This window comes from Lepisma saccharinum, chromosome 8 (assembly GCF_977018435.1).
Source record: "Lepisma saccharinum chromosome 8, izLepSacc3.1, whole genome shotgun sequence".
NCBI classification, from domain to species: Eukaryota; Metazoa; Arthropoda; class Insecta; order Zygentoma; family Lepismatidae; genus Lepisma; species Lepisma saccharinum.
In genome coordinates this window covers 45,502,802-45,521,283 of record NC_139236.1, presented here as the reverse complement: position 1 = coordinate 45,521,283, position 18,482 = coordinate 45,502,802, and the positions used below count along the sequence as shown (strand labels likewise).

Here is an 18,482-nt window from a genome sequence, read left to right as displayed (position 1 = left end):
AAATGCTAATGTTGCACTTTGAATGCATCAAAGGCTACTTTGTCAGCTACATCAACTTTGACTTGATGCATTTCAAGCTCCGCATGATATATAGCTGCACTGGATGCATTCGTAACAGTGGCGACGATTGGGTTCCAAAACTAGGGGGCAAAACAGTTTACTTCCCATTGGTAGATAAGGTTTAGCATAGTTCTGGGTCAAAAGTGGCAAAAAGTGAGGGGGCAGCTGCCCTCCCATGCCCCCATAATCGCCGCCACTGATTCGCAATATTTGTAATATTGGGTATTTTTATATCGCAAAGTTCGACTGCTACTAAAACATTAAGAAATCCTGATAGTGTGACGCAATTGCCTGTCACTTACATAAACTTAAAATACCGGATCGCTTAAGAGTGTGGGGATGTTTCTTTTCATTTTGTTTTCAAATCAAATGCCGTTATTTCACTGTATAATTTGCTTGTTGTCTTCGTGATGACAACACAAGCAAGAATGAGTATGCACCACTGCCATCTGCAGCGTACTTTGGAAACTTTCAGCGTGAAACAATGTTCACAATCAAGAATTCTGCTCTGAAACCAATAATTTACGTGCGCAGTTCAGTAAGTTCTTTGGTAACAGATTTTTAAATTTAGTCAAACTTTTCGTTCGTTTCAAAGAATTTCGCAGGAAGTCAGAAGAGTTTACAAACTTCAATGTCACTCATTGGCAATTTCATTAAGTTCGTGCTCCAAGTAGCGTGATCTGTACAAAGTTGCCTGTCTTCATATCACGCCATTGCTTGCTTCATAAACACTAAAATAAGTTATCTTGACTTCTCAGTGTCCTTTGTCCGTGGGCTAAGAAACATTGGTGAGTAAAATGGTGCCATTGTTGAACTATCGATATCTTCAGAACTACACTTGCAAGAGCATGGGCCTTGCGAAGGGAGGGGGTGTCGGACAGTTCAGTCGATCCCCCTCCTAGAAATTGAAGATCCTGGTGCAAGAAACAGACAGCTCCAAATTATAAAAGTTTTCAGGAGACACGAAAACCTGAATAAAAGAATAAAATGTCGAAGAAGTAGGGGGTATTCACGTGCAATAGCTAGAAGCAACAGTAACATACATATTGCAGTGTGCTGTCTTGATAGCAACTGCTGCACGCCGCCGAGTGGCCGAACACTGAACTACAGCCGCTGCAAGAACCAGACTGCTCCAAGAGCTATCTGCGATGATGCGCCGGCAGAGACACGCCAGACAACTCCTTTTCCATTCCTATTACGCAACAAATCTGTGGAGCTGTCTGATTCTTGCACCAGCAGATAGAGCATTTTTTTCATGATAGATTACAGCAAAAAAGAAAAAAACAGTTTTGACCAAAAAGTGGAGATGTCTCGTTCTTGCACCGGGGTCTTCAATTGGTATCGTTCATTTAAAATTAGAAGAAAAAAAATCTTATTTTTGTTATAGTCGACATACAGCTCAGTTACTTAGTATTCTAACCAAAAGTAAAGAGTCGAAAAATTTAGTCATTCTCAAGGAAGAGTCGACCAGAGATCCAGGGTTAGAATCCCGACCTAGGCATGGGTGTTCTTTGTGTGTGTCCCTTCATCAATTTCATTACATCATTAATTCATTATTCATCCTCATCTTCGTGATTAGCCAAAAGTGGCAGAAAAGCAAGTAAAATAAACCAAATCAATCATTCAATCAAGGAAGATTTTTCTTCTTGATGACCCATGAGCCTGTATCAGCTTGTAGCGCAGAAAGATGATTGTGGCAGAACCTATTTCACGCATCATATTGCAGCGCGGTTTTCTGAGCTGAAAGTTCCGGTCTTCCTGCACCTGTTCTTGTGTAGTTTGCCACGTCTGAGCCCCAGCAGTAGCATTACACCAATTTACCCAGCGATGCGTGTTAGACGGACAGGGCTGTAGTCGAGAGCAATGGCATGCCCAAGGGGGGTTGGTGGGGATCAAACGCCTCCTTTGGGTACAGTTCATCTAAAAAAAATCGCCAAGAACAGTAAAAGATGGCAAAATGAGGGCTAAATGCTAAAAAAAATAATAAAAAAGGATATATAGAATCCTGAGCACGCCACTGGCCAAGAATATACGGCGATATAATTCTGGCGAATCACCAGAAAAAATGATTTGGTTAGAATCGGTGGTCGGTTAAATAGGACGGTACACACCAGTATACATAGGTTCTAGGGTGCCCGCCCACATGTGTTTGTATGGTGTTGTTTGTTCTATAGATTTTCTCCGTGTTTGTCCTGCCGAAACCGGATCCCATGTGACCATACCCATAGTTTTTAGACGTCTCCAGTAGGAAGAAGGAAAAGAGGTAGATATACTCGTATTTTAGACATCTTGCATTTATTGACAATTGATTGTTATTGTTATGTTTCGGAGGAGTCGCCTTCCTGTCAGCAAATCATCGGTTGTGTCCTAATTGCGAACCATGCCTAAACCGTCCTAATTGCGAACACATAAAAGTGAAAAATAATTCCATGTCCTAATTGCGAACACATAAAAGTGAGAAATAATTCCATGTCCTAATTGCGAACACATAAAAACGAGAAATAATTCCATGTCCTAATTACGAACACATGAAACTGAAAAACCTGTTTTCAAAAGCAAATAAGGGTAGTGACCCAGAGAGATAGCTAGATGGCTTGACTAGCAACAATAGCCAACTTGATTGGCCAATCATTGTCTTCTAGACTTCTACTTTGTAAATCCCTCCAAGGCAATTTCACCCTCTCAGTCTGTCAATGTAATCAGAATTTCATTCGTGTGTTAATGTCTGGAAAATCCCTTAATGCCAAGAGAGATGTGGAACTGCTTCAACAGAAAGCACCGGACAAATAATGCAGTGGAGGGATGGAACCACAATTCAACAGTGAGCTAGGTAGCTCACATCCAAGAGTGGAAGACCTTATAAGAAGCTTAAAGTCTGAGTCAGAAAGTCTCATAACATGGTTCTTAGGATGGAAATGAACCTGGAAGGTCTAATGCGGAAGAATTAATATGTTTTGTTCGACGAAAAGATGGGGAGGAACACTAATAAGTATTAGGAGACTTGTGACACTCCTAAATTTTTAAGAGCGGTGTCATATGTGGCACGAATGGGAGAGGAAAGAGGAGTTTACAGGATTCTTGTTGGGAAACCTGATGGTAAGAGACCTGTAGGAAGACCAAGACGAAGATGGAGGGACAACGTTGAGATGGACCTAAAGGAAATCGGTAGGGATGGAAAAGAGTATATAGAACTTGCTCAAGATAGGGACAGATGGAAGACCTGTGTTGCTGCAGCCATGAACCTTCGGGTTTAAGAAGGCTAGGGAGTTAGTTAGTTAGTCATATGTTTTGAAATTTTAATTTTAATTTGAAATTTAGATAAAAGTCAATAATTATATTATTAACTGACATAGCTCTGTTAAGAATTGTGCAGTATGTAGTCGTATAAAAAATAGGCCACAAGTATATCGAATTTTCTATGATCCAACTGTGACCCACAAGGCACTGACCAGTCTCAAGTGTGGAACCGAGTCAATTCAAAAAAAAAATTAAAAAATTCGTCAAAATGACACAGAAAGTGTGAGAAATTATAAGTTCCAAGGCAGAAAATGTTAGAAATTAGGACACAGCCATTCGAGGTTATTCCTGTTCAGATAGCAAACGTTCGCAATTAGGGCTGTTCGCAATTAGGACGACACCAAGACATCGTAAGTCTAACTTGAACTTCGGCTGATCTTCTGCCTACAACAAGTCTTTGAGTGACAGCGGTTATGGAGAGCGAGAGGGGGCGGACATGGTATACTGCAAAGGGGAGATGGTAATCAGCCGAGGGCGTCCATTACATTTCCTGAATAGCCCTGACAAGCCGGCTAAATCTAGTTTCGTCACAGACCTTTTAAACTTAGGCAACATTAATCACTTTCTGTTCCGAAAGTCCCTCCGACGTCCAGGACTCATGTGGAAATAGATCAGTGAACTGAATTGCATTGAAGAGCAGAAGAGACATGTTTAACTCTAAATGGTGTGTCTGGCTGTATCAGCGATTTGTTCGCTTATTCCAGTATTAATGCTGCTAGATGTAACATGTTGTAGTGCAGATATGAGTGCACATGGAATAGACATGCTTCAAAGTTATAGTACACACGGGACGAGTACGAAGAACAATGCCCTAAAGCAGAATATCGGAATTCCATTTCAGAGCTACACAAGCATGGTAGCAATTTACCATGTAAATGAATGGGACGAATTTTCAAGATGGCGGCCGTAGTCTATCCCCTTAAGTAGTTTCAAAAATATCAATGTTTCCTTCCTTCCATTCTCTCTGTTCTCTCTGTCTCCCTCTTTCTCTGTTGCTTCTTTATTTCCCTCATCTTTCTTTCTCTCTCTCTCATTTCTCCACATTCATCTGTTTTTCTTTCTTTCATCTTCTCTCTCTGTGTGTCTCATTTCTACATTTTCTTTCTACCATTCTTTCTATCTCTCTCTCTCTCTCTAGGCCTCCCCGATGGTGCAGTGGTATCGTCGTCGCCTTGTAATCAAGGGGTCCCGCTTTCGATACCCGGTGGAGGCACATAGTGGTTCGGATCCCACTTTGAACTGTAGGTCCAGTCCCGATTAGCCTTACTGTGCATAAAGTGGACTAAAAACTCCAACTCTCTATCTTTGTCTGTCTCGTTTCTACCTTCTCCCTTCCGTCCTTTCTTTCTTTTTCCCTCTCTTCTTTATGCTGTCTCTCCATCTGTCGCTTCTTTATGTCTCTTCTCTTTCCTTTCTCTCTTTCACTGTTATCATCTTTATTACTCTTCATTTCTCAAGCCCTCTATCACTTCTTTCCTATCTCTTCTTCCTCACTCTAAAGGCGAAATAGTGGAGTGGGGGTAGATGCCCTGAAGATCAATTTCTCAGTATATTACAACTTATGATACAAGATGTTTAATCCTGGTAATGAAGTAAAATTAATTACCATTATACGCTATGTAAATTAGATATTTGTAGGATTTCGAAAGGGGGTTCAACCCCCCGGAGCCCTCAAGTGGTTACGTGCCTCAACATCCCACATTATTTCCCCCTAAATGTTACTTTCTCGTTCATACATTTGACGACAGCTAGAGCGCCATTAACCTCTCCATTGGCACAAGTTAACTACTGAATAACTTAAGCAGCTTTTCAGCCCTGAAACCAGGGGGTGCTCGTTGCTATGTGAAGTACGTATGCATTACGTCATCTGGGAGGATCGGGTTTGACGGTGCTCGTTGCTATGTGCAGTAAGTTTGGTGCGGGGTACATTTAGCTACTAACACGTCGCAAAAATCGGAACAAGCAGGTTATTGATTTTGTCGCATTCGATATATTTTTATTGTATTATTTCTCTTGATATGAGATTGTTTTGTTCATTCTACCTATAATCATGCCTAATTGTGCAGTAACAAGCTGTGAGAATTATAATCAAAAAAGTAAAGGAAGTGATATAAAATATCATAGATTTCCAGCTGATAATCGTGTAAGTAAACAGTGGATTCGTGCTTGTGATCGAGAACATAATATTAATATTAAAAATGCGAGAGTGTGCAGTGTCCATTTTTGTAAAGAAGACTATGTGCGAGATCTAAGAGGAGAATTTCTGTGTTTGCCAACAAAGAAAGTACTGAAGCCAACTGCAGTGCCATCACTAAAATTACACCATATTACTTCAGTGCAAAATAATAGAGAATGTGGTGTAGCAAATTCTCCTGAACCTTCCTCTTCAAAACATGAATCATTTTTAGGATGTGCTGATAAAGACTGTGGAGATGTACGCTACGAAAGGTGTGAAATAAGGAAACGTTCCTTAAATAAGCTAAATACTATGTCGCCGAAAAAAAGAAAAATAGACGTAGGTACAGAAACTGCTAGCAATGTTTCGTTGTTGGAAAACACTATTCATCGCTTACAGAAGAACAACACACGTTTACATAAAGAAATTAATAAGTTAAAGATTAAGAACAAGCTCTTGCAACTTGCTTTAACCAAAAAAAACTAAACAAGTTCAAAATCTTCAACATAACCTAACCGACAATGTAACAAGAAAACTCACGAATATCTTGGGGAAAGTGTTCAGTGACACTCAAATACAATACTTAGGCTCGGAAATGGCAGGCTTCACACGTTATGGCAACCGATTTAAAATAAATATGTGTCAACTCTCTCTAATTGTAAATCACATTACACTAATAATTTGTTTAAGAGTTTGTTTTATTTAATTTCGTATTAATTATGTTCGGGTCTCTCAGTTCCATATTTTCGGAAATTTTACGTACAGGAGGATGAGGAAGTAGAGTGTAAGATTGGCATTTCGTGCTACAAAATTTGTGTTGTAAATCAAACCCCAAACCTTGAAAACGCAAGTCCAGTTTGTAATTTCCATAAAATGTTAATTTTCGATATCAAAGTGAGGTTGTACAAGTTACCGTGCTGATAAGTTACAGTTGTGTGAAATCGTTTTGCGTATTAAAAGCAAGCCAAGAGCGAAAGTGTACAAATACGAATGCTACACCCTTAACTAGCCGAACCTACTCGAAACTGGATGTTAAGAACACCAAACCTAATTCACCTAACCTACTAATTCAAGCGTACAGGAAGGGATTTACGAACACACAGAAAATTTAGCTCATTGATAATATTAAGCAAAGCCAAAGCGAGATGCAAAGGACAACACGGTAAGCTCACGTTTAGTCAGGAGAATGTTGCCACTATTACTGCATTTTTTTGTTTTCAATTCCATATAATTTATATTCCTTTGCGGTGGACAAGCCAGGTAATGGTAAAATCAAACAGTAATAATGCCTTTGAGGATAGGGCGTGAGATGTAGAAATTTCATAAAGTCCCTAACATGACAACGGCAATCTACTTCTGGCATACATACAGTCATATAGTACACATGTACCGAAATCTTGTCATGCGATTTTGTGTGTAATGAAGAGAATATCACCCTGCAATCTAAACTTGGGCCAAATTACGAATTCAAAGGACATAATTAATTCTTCAGAGAATAGTTTCTCTATTAACTCTGTCCATTTAATTGATAATCATTAATTAGATTTAACTTGATGTTCACTGACATTAGGTTAATAATGTTGATAATTATATTTCTCCCTTGTACATGTGACATTTAGAACAGGTTAAGATAATATATCTGAAGCATAAATGAAAATATGGCAAATAAGTTACAAGAAATCACAATGAAGGACTGTACAAGAGTATGAATCGTTAAATAGTAAAATTTCATTTTTGGACTTTGTCTTGGATTTTCCTATTACATTTCCAAATACATTTTAGTCGTCTATAACCAGGAAAAGCTATTCTGTATGCCGAGCTCGTGGCACAAGTATATAGTTCGTCAACTACATCACAAAGAGCTTACTGTTTTAAAGAAAATTTTCCACGAAAGGAGAGTATGACATCTATTGTTTACACTGAGTAGAAAGGTACAAAATCCTCCACATTATATTTGTGAAATATTAAATTGAACGAAGTAGTAAAACTTATTAATGGGCATTGTAACACATCGATCAGAAAGTTTGAAAAGTATGGATTTTCACAATACGTTTGCGAGTTTTCAATTATGTTACTACTAGTGCCTCCCCGATGGCGCAATGGTAGCGTCGTTGCCTTGTAATCAAGGAATCCCGGGTTCCATACCCGGTGGAGGGACATAGTAGTTCGGATCCCACTTTAAACTGTAGATCCAGTCCCGATTAGCCTTTCTGTGCATAAAGTGGACTTTTTGAAACACCAACTCAATCAATCAGTCATGTTACTAATCATTAAAGGAATGCCTCAATACTATCCCGAAGTTTCGATAATTAATAATTCCCCCCTCCTCAAAGTAATAAAACACTTTCCCCCTCTGAACCTCGCATAGAAATTATAGCGGCCGTTTGCTTCGGCCAAGCCCCGAACGAACATAACCGAAGGGGCACCGAGCATAACCGATCCTCCCATAAGACGTCACGCGCTCGTGCATGATCGGCAATTTTCGGATGGCGCTACCTTATATATTAAGTTACCTTGCCTGAAACTACATTGTAGAAATCTCAAGATTGTCAGTTTAACCTAAAGCTGATTTAGCCCAAAAGGACGCATGATATGGAAACAAGGTTGCAAGCAAATGACTAATGTATCTTCCGGAAGATCCTGCGTACCCTCCAATGCCAAGGGATTAATTCCTCGCAACGGTACATAAGGTCGGCTTTTGAGTGTGCAAGGGCACGGTGATCGGAATGTATTCAGCCTTGCATGGACAGGAAGTGTCGAAAGATGGACCCATTTGTCATCTTTAATGGCCACCTCAAGTTGTGTCGTGACGTTCGGCTGCAAGGATGAGTTTGTAAGCTAAACACGCCACGTTAAATGACCGTTAATGGCCAGAAAAGATTTTAATTCCAGGTTATGAAAGTGCTCGTTAAACCCTTCACTCTGGTAGCCGGCGGAGGAGGGGGGGAATCACTTGAGAACAGAGTGGAATGAATGGTACTTCAAAAGATGTCTATTAACGACGTCTTGTTCATTTTATACTGAGTTGGATGTAGTCGGAAGGTTCACCCTCTGTCACGAAGTAAAAAAAAAGAGCAGGTCTTTCAATATTAGAGGATCTCGCTAGTAATATCCCCACTCTGGGATATGATTTTTTGAAATTACTGTTTGTTTTCGTTCACTTTATGCGCATTTAGTCCAATAAAGACTCTAGTTTAACCCTACGGTGAGAGTTTAAATCTTGTAGATCCCTTGCTTCCATGATAATAAAACATTACAATACTGACCAAGGCAGAATTTATAGTATAAAAAATATATACACTACAAAGGTAACGTTTCCGCCCTCTAACAGGGTCTTCTTCTTAGAAGCTATTGTGAATATTCGTCTGAAGAAGATCCTGGAAACGTTGCCTTTTTAGTGTATATAAAGGGTCGTTCAAGGTTGACTGGGACTTTTATTTCTGCAGAGGACGTAGGTAGCAGAAGAAACACCAAACTATGTCAGTTTTTCAAAGCATTCTCCGTGCGCGCCGAGGCACCGTTGCCATCGTTCTAGCAGCTCCCGAATTCCTTTGGCGTAGAAAGAACTTGGTTGGTGTTGTAGCCACTGGAGGACATCGCTCCGCAGTGCTTCGTCTGTCGTGAATTTCTTCCCACTCCATGCTGCGTCTTTTGGTCTCTGGGGTTGAATTGTGCAACCATGTTTCATCACACGTGATGATGGATTGCAACAATTCATCACCTTCTGCTCGAAACCGATTCAGAAGCTGTTCACAGACCGTCCTGCGTGTCCACTTCTGATCGAATGTCAGCTGGCGGGGAACCCACCTTGCACAGATTTTGCGGAAGCGTAAGTGGTCGTGAATGATTGTCTCAACACTCCCGACACTGATATTCACCTCGGCAGCAATATCCCGAACTGTTACTCGCCGGTTCTCAAGAATCATTTGCTCAACACGTGCGATATTCACTGGTGTGACTGCAGTCGGGCGAATGTGTCCATGCGCTTCATTTGTCACCAGCTCCCGTCCTTCGCGAAACTGCTCACACCATTCGTACACTCTTGTCCGCGACATCGTTTGTTCACCATACTGTGCTTCCAATCGTCTGAAAATCTCAGCTGGTTTCACTTTCTCCTTCACGAGAAATTTGATTACACACAGCTGCTTTACAGCCACAGACACACTGCTTGCCGCCATGTTCGCTGCAACTGCTGCGCATGCGCGAAATACGTCATGCCGGGCGCTAGTTACTCGCGAAGGAATACATTACGTCACCCGCACGTTTCATCATGATCCGGCTATTCATCGATTTTTTACGTACGAAAATCCCGGTCAACCTTGAACGACCCTTGTATTTTTTATACTATAAATTATGCCTTGGTCAGTATTTTAATGCTTTATTTAGAGAGATCCTTACCAGTTATGTGTATATTTTGTTTGTTTGTTTTCGTCATAAAATAGTAATGGCGTTTTTCAGAATGAATTTAAATACTGTCCGGGAACCTTTTTTCCGGATGAATTTAAATACGGTCCAGGAACCTTTCTTCAATGAAACAATACGCAACTTGGAGCGAATTTAAATTGTGCGAGAAAAAATATTTCTGTCCTTTTGTGGAACCCAATAGAATTTATGGGTCACTAGACCTTTACCAACCTTGGTCTCTACCAATGTGTAGTTAAATAGAGATTTAATAAAGACACCTTCACCACATGAAACTACACACTCCACTGGAGGAATAAGCGGGAGAAGGAAAACGTGACAAATATCATCTATTAAAGAAATTACAAAAGGTTGGAGTGTTAAAGTGTGACCCGTTCTGAACCACTGCACTGTAAGAATCTAACTGGAGAAATCTTAACAAAATACAATATACCTTACCAACTGGCTCTACAGCTCTGGGTGAGCTTTGGCCTCCTGTACTATCAGCCTCCAAGCATCTCGGTCCAATATCTTCACCCTCCATCCACGGACTTCCATTCTTTGTAGATCCTGTACGACACTATCCCGCCATCTTAGTTTGGGTCTGCCTCTTCTTCTTGTGGAATACATTCTCTCATACATGATTCTTCGCGGCATTCTATCCTTATTCATACGTTCTATGTGGCCCATCCAACTAATTCTTCTGGTTTTAATAAATCTTACTATATCCTTTTGGTTTAAGATGAAATTTATCTCTTCATTGTTTCGACTTCTCCAAAAATCTCCATCCTTGATTGGTCCATATATTTTTCTGATTATTCTTCATTCTGTTTTCCTTAATCGCTGTTCATCTTGTAAACTCATTGTCCATATCTCAGCACTGTAAGTTATTACCGGTCTTATAAGTGTTTTGTAAATCAATAGTTTTGTATATCTGCTAATTAACTTGTTTTTTAGTAATTGTATATTGGCATAATATGCTTTGATTCTTGCGTTTATTCTTTCTCTAATTGTATCATGCATATTATTTTGGTTATTTATCGTCATCCTAAGATACTTGAAGTTTGTTACTGCTTCGAATTTCTTGTCATCTATTGAAATACAATATACAAATTCAAAATAATTTCTACCTTACAATTCCTATATTATTATTTCGTTCATTCAACATTCTTGAATGTTAAGAATGTAATTCTGAACGTTAAATTCTAGTTACATTTTCTTAAGCATACAATTTTTAAATGCTAAAGATCAAAGTTCAAAGATCAAAAAAGGGCAAACCGCTTCAGTACCAAGTTTTGGATAATATTTTATATCCTGTATCACGGAAACATACTGTAGCGGTTTGCCTTTACGTGTTGTTATTATCATGTCTTCTCCATAGTGATCACATAGGCGTTTCCTAAGAGTTTTTTTCTGAGACATCAGTATCTTGTGAAAGATATTCCTTCATCTTCGTCATAAGTTGATTCATCGAGTACTGACACTCGTCGTTATCATTATCAAGGTAGCAGCATAACTGCAGAAATACACTCATCTTCAGGCCTCCCACGTTTTCCCGATGTAGGTAAATTTAGTGAAACAAGGATGGTAATACCTAGCCTCAACTGCAACTAGATCAATAAGGGTACGAATTCGATCAAGCACTGTCCTACCCCAATCATCATCATGTCAGCTTCAATGATTTGATCCTTGAATGTTAAGGATTGAACTTCAAATATTTTAACTCGTCTGTTCACATTCTTTTTCGTTTCTGCTTCAAAATCACAAACTTCACTGCAAAACAAGCAATCACGTTTGAAGTCAAATATATTTACTGCTGATCGAAGAAGTATTGAATTTTGTGGCCGGCGATTACTTGCAGCAGTAATACTACTCTCACGAGTATAGTCTTTACGGCACTTAATATGTAACCTCACATTCGTCTCATTTTCCAATTTCTCAAATATTCCATCTTTTCGACGTATATTGCTGCTCTTTATAGCATTTAAGCCTTTTATCACAACCACAGTGTCACCTTCACTCAACGTTCGTTCACAAATAATACAATATTGGGTTATATCCATTGCTGCCTTGCCAAAAATGTTATTCAGTTTGTTTTCCGATGATCACATACATTACATCCAAGTTCCATGACGGGCAGCACCTGTAAAGAAATTACATATATTATTAACAGTGAAATGGTTGGTTAAATTACAAAAATGTATCTTGTTACAGTTATTGGAAATTTTATTTTCTTTAATTTATGTCTGAACACATTTTCGGCTCAGCCTTCACCATTTCTAGTTAATAAAGCAATTATGATCAAACGTCACCGTTCATCCGCCATTTTCCAATATGGCGGACAGAGCACAACTCGGATTGTCGGGGACTTTTAATATGTTGTTTGAAATACCATACTAGTGATATCTACCAATTTTTATCTCTGTTGGAATTTTTTCCATTCCTTTTCCTAATTTGCCTGAACTATATTAAAATTACAGTTTTCATATTGTGTACTAACCTTGACTACAGAAGGTGTTGAAAATGATGTCGCTCTGCTGCAACACATTCCTGGCATCACCGAAGGAAATTGTCATTTACACGTGCAAGTTCGTCTACTGTAATTCTCCCGATTTTTCGTACAATACTCTCTTTTAACTCACGGATGGTGTGCGGATTGTCTTTGTATACTTTATTTCCCCATTTTTCTTTCCACTTTTATTCAGAACTGAGCCCGTTACTCTAAACTATTTTACGAGGTTTAATATAAGCGACTGTCACGGACCCGTTCACCGGGAAAGACAAGCGCTGATGTCGGGCCGCTCGCCGCCGAGTCTCGTAGCGAATGTCAGGGAATGCTCTGTAGATCAAACAATAGGCCACACTATACGCAGTGCATGTTTGAAAAAAGCAGTAGAGATAAGATTCGTGTTTATCTCTCAATTTGTGGCTGTCAGTGACTTCTTGCTTCCGCTCTGCTGAAGTTGTATTCTGATAATGGACAAAATAAACGTAAGTTCTATCGTCATTAGCCGAAAGTGGCAGATGCGCGAAGTAAAATAAACCAAAATCAATCAATCAATCAATCAACACTCTTTCTCATCGTAGCGATTAACCAATAGTGGAAGAAAAGCTACGTTAAATAACAAAAATCATGATTGATTTGGTTTATTTTACTTCGCTTTGCTGCCACACGAAGATGAGGATGAGATGATGATATGATGATGAAGGGACTCACAAGGAACGCCCAGGCCAGGATTCGAACCCTTGGCGTCGTAGCGTTCTGTGCTAATCACTTCGCCGCGAAGGTCGACTAATAACAAAAAACAATCAACCTTACTTGAATACTTACTCCTGTGTCTTGTTTTCCAGGTGAAGAGGTCTCCTGAGTTCACGGAGCTGAATGTGAAATACGACCAGGAATCGGGTGTGACGGATGTGTTTCTACATAAGTAAGTGCAACTTGTTCTATCTTTCCCATTTTCACTTAAAAATGTCGATATTTGTCTCAGTCACACTTCTAAGGATAGGAGGTGCACTGTAAAAAGTTGATTGAAGAAATGGTGGTCTAAGACCGTCAATTACCGCAAAAAATGTGATGCCCGTTTTTTTAAATATTAAAAGTCATCTAATGATATAGTTAACCGAATTAGTGTAATTAGTGTCATTTTTAAAAATATATTTATGGTGCACCCAACTGCAATTTATATTCAAATTTCAATTTAAAAACGGTTGCGCCCGCTCTCGTAAATTAACAGGCAAACTGTTAAATTTTAACATTAGTAGAATATTATATATATTCTATTTTAACTTCTAACAGTGCATAAATGCATTTCTGATTCTCCATTACATACACTATTGGGTCATTCCATTATCACGGGTGGGACACGTGGACTACATTTTTTATATTAAAGTAACTATTCTACTGATAGTTAAGCAACATGTTCCTTACGGTTTCTGTGCAATGAAATATGAAATTTAACACTGTTGATTAAACATAAATATTAAACATAAATACATTCCCAGATTTGTAGCTATAAGTGAACAATTTTGTGTCACGAGTGGGACAGACGACAAACACTGCCTCTTCACTTAATAGAAAATTTATTTTCATTTCTGTGAATTGTCAAATGATGAAAAATAAATTATTTAAGTAAAAGAAACTAACGAAGGACTAAAATTAAATGGTATGACTCAGTTATTAGCTTATGCAGATGATGTAAACTTATTAGGGGATGATATAAATACAATTAAGAATAATGCTGAAATATTTTTCAAAACTGCTAAAGAGATAGGTTTGGAAGTTAACAAAGAGAAAACTAAATATATGCTTACAGGCCGAAACCAAGTGTTAGGTAATAATCAAAATCTAATTATTGATAACAACTCGTTTGAACCAGTTTCCAAATTCAAATACTTAGGAGTAATATTAAGAAATGAAAATTATATTAAAGAGGAAATAAAAAGTAGGCTTAATTCAGGAAATGCATGTTACTTCTCTCTTCATAAAGTTTTGTCTTCTCGTTTAATATCTAAGAAACTAAAAGTTAAAATATACAAAACAGTAATTTTACCTGTAGTATTATATGGGTGTGAAACTTGGTCCCTTACATTGAAAGAGGAACACAAATTGAGAGTATTTGAAAATAAGATCCTTAGGAAAATATTTGGACCTAAAAGGGATGAGGAGACAGGTGAGTGGAGAAGGTTACATAATTTAGAACTACATAATTTGTATTCATGTCCAGATATAGAATATTGAACTCAAGAAGACTTAGGTGGGCAGGCCATGTGGCACGAATGGGAGAGGAAAGAGGAGTTTACAGGATTCTTGTTGGGAAACCTGATGGTAAGAGACCTGTAGGAAGGCCAAGACAAAGATGGAGGGACAACGTTGAGATGGACCTAAAGGAAATCTGTAGAGATGGAAAAGAGTATATAGATCTTGCTCAAGATAGTGACAGATGGAAGGCCTGTGTTGCTGCAGCCATGAACCTTCGGGTTGAAGAAGGCTAGAGAGTTAGTTAGTTAGTTAAGTCAAAGAGGGAAAGTAATTACCATTTGAATATTCTAGTGGAGTTGAGGGGGAAATGTAACAGTGAAAGGAGAAATTAATTGCTTTTTGGTGTCACGGGTTGAACACAATAGAAAACGCAAGTAAATCATAAAGTTAAAATAAACTAATAATATGTAAATTAATTATGTGTAATACTTGAATTATTATCCAAAAGACGATTTTAGATTGTTCACTCACAAGATAGGATAAAGTTACAGCATTGCATTTAATTTTAAAAATTGAGGTTCAGGTATTCTTTCGCATGGAATGCCCTAATACATTTCATTGACTAACACAACGTTACCAATCATCTGGCACTGATACAGTGACTGGCATGCACCTCTGTAACAAATATGCACCATTGTCACCAATTGACATAGTCAGACGATTGTTGAGCAGTTCCTGTGACAGAGCTTGCCACTCCTTCTGCAATGCTCAAGAATCGCCTTTGGTGGCGATTTCCTATGACCTCAAGACTGACCAACTGTTGTGTTGAGATAGGAGGAAAGCGCTGGCCAATCTACTCCATGGATATCCTTTCCACAAGGGCAACCACAAACACAGTGTGACGCATTATCAACACAAAAACATAATTTGATCCGATAGCTTGGTGGACCGGGCGAATATGATGGAGGATGAGTACAAAATACTTTCGGCTTAAATTTTCGAGGTGTGTGCATATATTTCTGTACAGAATACTTGATAAATTCATGACCCACGCTGAAGAAGTACCAGTATGAAATTTGAAAAGAAAAAAAATAGTGTTGGATTTCTACTAAATACAATACTCTTTTGCTTTGCAGAAATAGTGAGAAGAATGGGACCTTCGCTCTGGAGACGAATGGAACGAATAAACCCCTCTACGAAGATGACGCGGGTGTTTCATACGACCCATTCAAGAACAGGCAGCTGAAACATCCAACAACGTATGTATTGCAACTCTTAATATATATAGCAGGGGGAGGGGGCAGCAAGGACAGTTGACTTTTTTCTTGGTAGACAAGAAGCGGGAAGACAACTGCCCCCCCCCCCCCCATAATCGCTGCCACTGTGCAGTTTCTGAATTTCACTGTGATACTGTAGTAAGGAAAAATTTATCTATTTGGGACAATTGACACGTTTTGGATTCTGAGTGCCGTTTACTATGCTTCACATTTTTCATGATCCCTTCGAGAAATTCGGCATTTTTCTTTAATAAAAGAAAAATCAGCCGTGTAAATTCCACTTCAAACTGTATTAATACGCGCATAAATCTCAGTTTCGTATCTCATGTTTAAGTGGTGTTCAGTTAAAAACTTGATTAAGAATTATCTTGATTCAAATCACGTGGTCACTTATGAAACAACCTATTTAGATAACTAACTCAGAATTTTGAGATTTCTGTTTACTACGGGCTCAAAGACGCATAAATACAATGGCATTGTGCCAGAAATCTTTAGTTATTGTAGATCTCAGTTATATCTGTAATATATGGCGCAGTAGTAAAACTTTACTTAAATTGCTGTTATTTAACACCCTTAACGATTAACATTGTTTCTAATGTGTTAATATGCAATACAATGTAGTTAAAAGCTATAGGCGTTAGTCATGTATCTACAGACCTATATTTCGGGAGCGGTCCGAACCATAATAATAATAAAAATAAATAATTAATATGTTATTAAGATTAATATGTCTATTAATAATGGTATAAATAGACTAGTTGATAATTAATATTATTGTTATTTATTATTACATGAACAGGTAAACAGATGATATAAGAATACATGTAGAGATATAACAGCACGTATTCATTATCTACCTTGATAAAAACAGTCGTCTTACAAATTAAATTAATTTCAATTCTTGTTAGGTCCAGGTAATGAACAGATTTTTTTCAAAATTTATCAAAAAGGTTTCTATTTTTGGATTTTCACATCTTCAGATGAATTGTTTGCTCTTTTAACCACTGTACTTGGTTTTGTACATACACACGCACGCACGCACACACACATACACACAAGCCAACGTTTCAGATACACGTTCTATCTCCATCTTCAGGTCATACGTTTGATTTGATTTGATTTGATTTGATTTGATTTGATTTATTTGACTTTACTTTTCTGTTACTTTTAGCTAATCGCGAAATGAGCTTCATGAAGAAAAAAAATCTTGGGAGAATTATTTTGCTGTGGTCAAGGCTCCACCATGTCAGATGTTGGAAATTTTTTGTTTAAAGTCCGCTTTATGCACAGATGAGCTAATCGGGATTGGAACCTACCGTTTATAGTGAGACCCAATACACTATGTTTTAACCCGGGATGCCTTGATTACAAGACGAAGACATTATCACTACGCCATCGAGGAGGCACACCTCACTATGTCAGAGTTAACCAGGCTTAACAGAGAAGAGTCATTTAAATTAGGAGACCTAAGAATTCTACATAGAAATAATCACTATCTTCACAGTCCAAAATGCTAATTGCACTACACATAGTTTCTCCAAAGAAATTATTGTAGCTTTTCTGGCGACGTGATTCGAGCAAGTGTTCTCGAGTTACCACGCAGGTTAAATCGGTGTTAAGGTCAAACGTTTCAAGCGCATACATTGCTCTCATTTGCGGTGAATTAAATTTTTTCCTTTCCTTCCCTTCCCTCTATTTTTATTTTATTTTCCCTTAATATCCTTTTCTTTCCTTTCCTATTATTGCCTTTCCTTTTCTTTCCTTTCATCTTCTTCTCTTTCCTTTCATTTTCTTTTCTTTCCTATCCTTTATTTCCTTTAGTTTTCTTTCCTTTCCTTTCGTTTTCTTTTTCCTTTTCTTTTCTTCTCCTTTCTTTCCTTTCGTCTTCTTCTCCTCCTCTTCTTTTTATTTCCTTTCCTTTCCTTTCATTCCATGAAGATAAGAGCAAATTGCGTAGCGTGGAAAAACTGAAGCTTGGGGACCTGGGTCGACTGCCCCCCTTTAGGACAGCTATCAGACCCTGTCACCAAAAATTGAATCACTTCCGTCTAAACTGGATTCTGTTGTTAAATAAATAGAAATAAATGTGTATCTTTAATATCATTTTGATACTAACCTATCAATAACCAGGCGCAAAGAGCTTCATTACAGTGTCACACTTATGCCAACCTATCACTAAGCATACAACTTCATACCTCGTAATCGAAGTTGAAGAAGATAACAATGCTTCAAACTAAACGGGTGTGTATGGAGAATTTAAGAGAAAATCAAGTTCCCAAATATTTAATTTGGTGATATTTTCTTGTGTACTTAACCTAACGGATGGGAGGTTCAGGAAACCACAACACCAATAGGGTGGGAAATGATAAGCAGGAGATGTCTCCAAGATTTTGCAATTAATAAACAGCCTCAGAATTTACAAAAAAATGCATTAGCGGTTCTAAGGCTTCTAAAATATGCAGAAATAAGCACTAAAGAATGGTATAAAAGGGAAGGGTATATTACAGGAGGGATATATTTTCTTAATTTAAAATATCCTATGTATGAAGACAAGTTTTTATCTATGACG

At 38.2% G+C, this 18,482-nt stretch overlaps 2 protein-coding genes across 2 annotated transcripts in view; one reads left to right on the top strand and one right to left on the bottom strand.

Moving 5' to 3' along the window:
• Nucleotides 1–18,482, bottom strand: part of LOC145990981 (proton-coupled amino acid transporter-like protein acs) — a 149,839-nt gene that overhangs the window by 90,790 nt on the left and 40,567 nt on the right. The window lies entirely within an intron of this gene.
• LOC145990979 (proton-coupled amino acid transporter-like protein pathetic) overlaps nucleotides 1–18,482 on the top strand; it is a 52,929-nt gene that overhangs the window by 15,941 nt on the left and 18,506 nt on the right. The window contains exons 2-3 of the mRNA XM_083126580.1: nucleotides 13,286–13,365; nucleotides 15,773–15,895. Of these exons, the coding sequence (XP_082982706.1) occupies nucleotides 13,286–13,365; nucleotides 15,773–15,895 (203 nt within the window). The remainder of the gene's footprint in view (nucleotides 1–13,285; nucleotides 13,366–15,772; nucleotides 15,896–18,482) is intronic.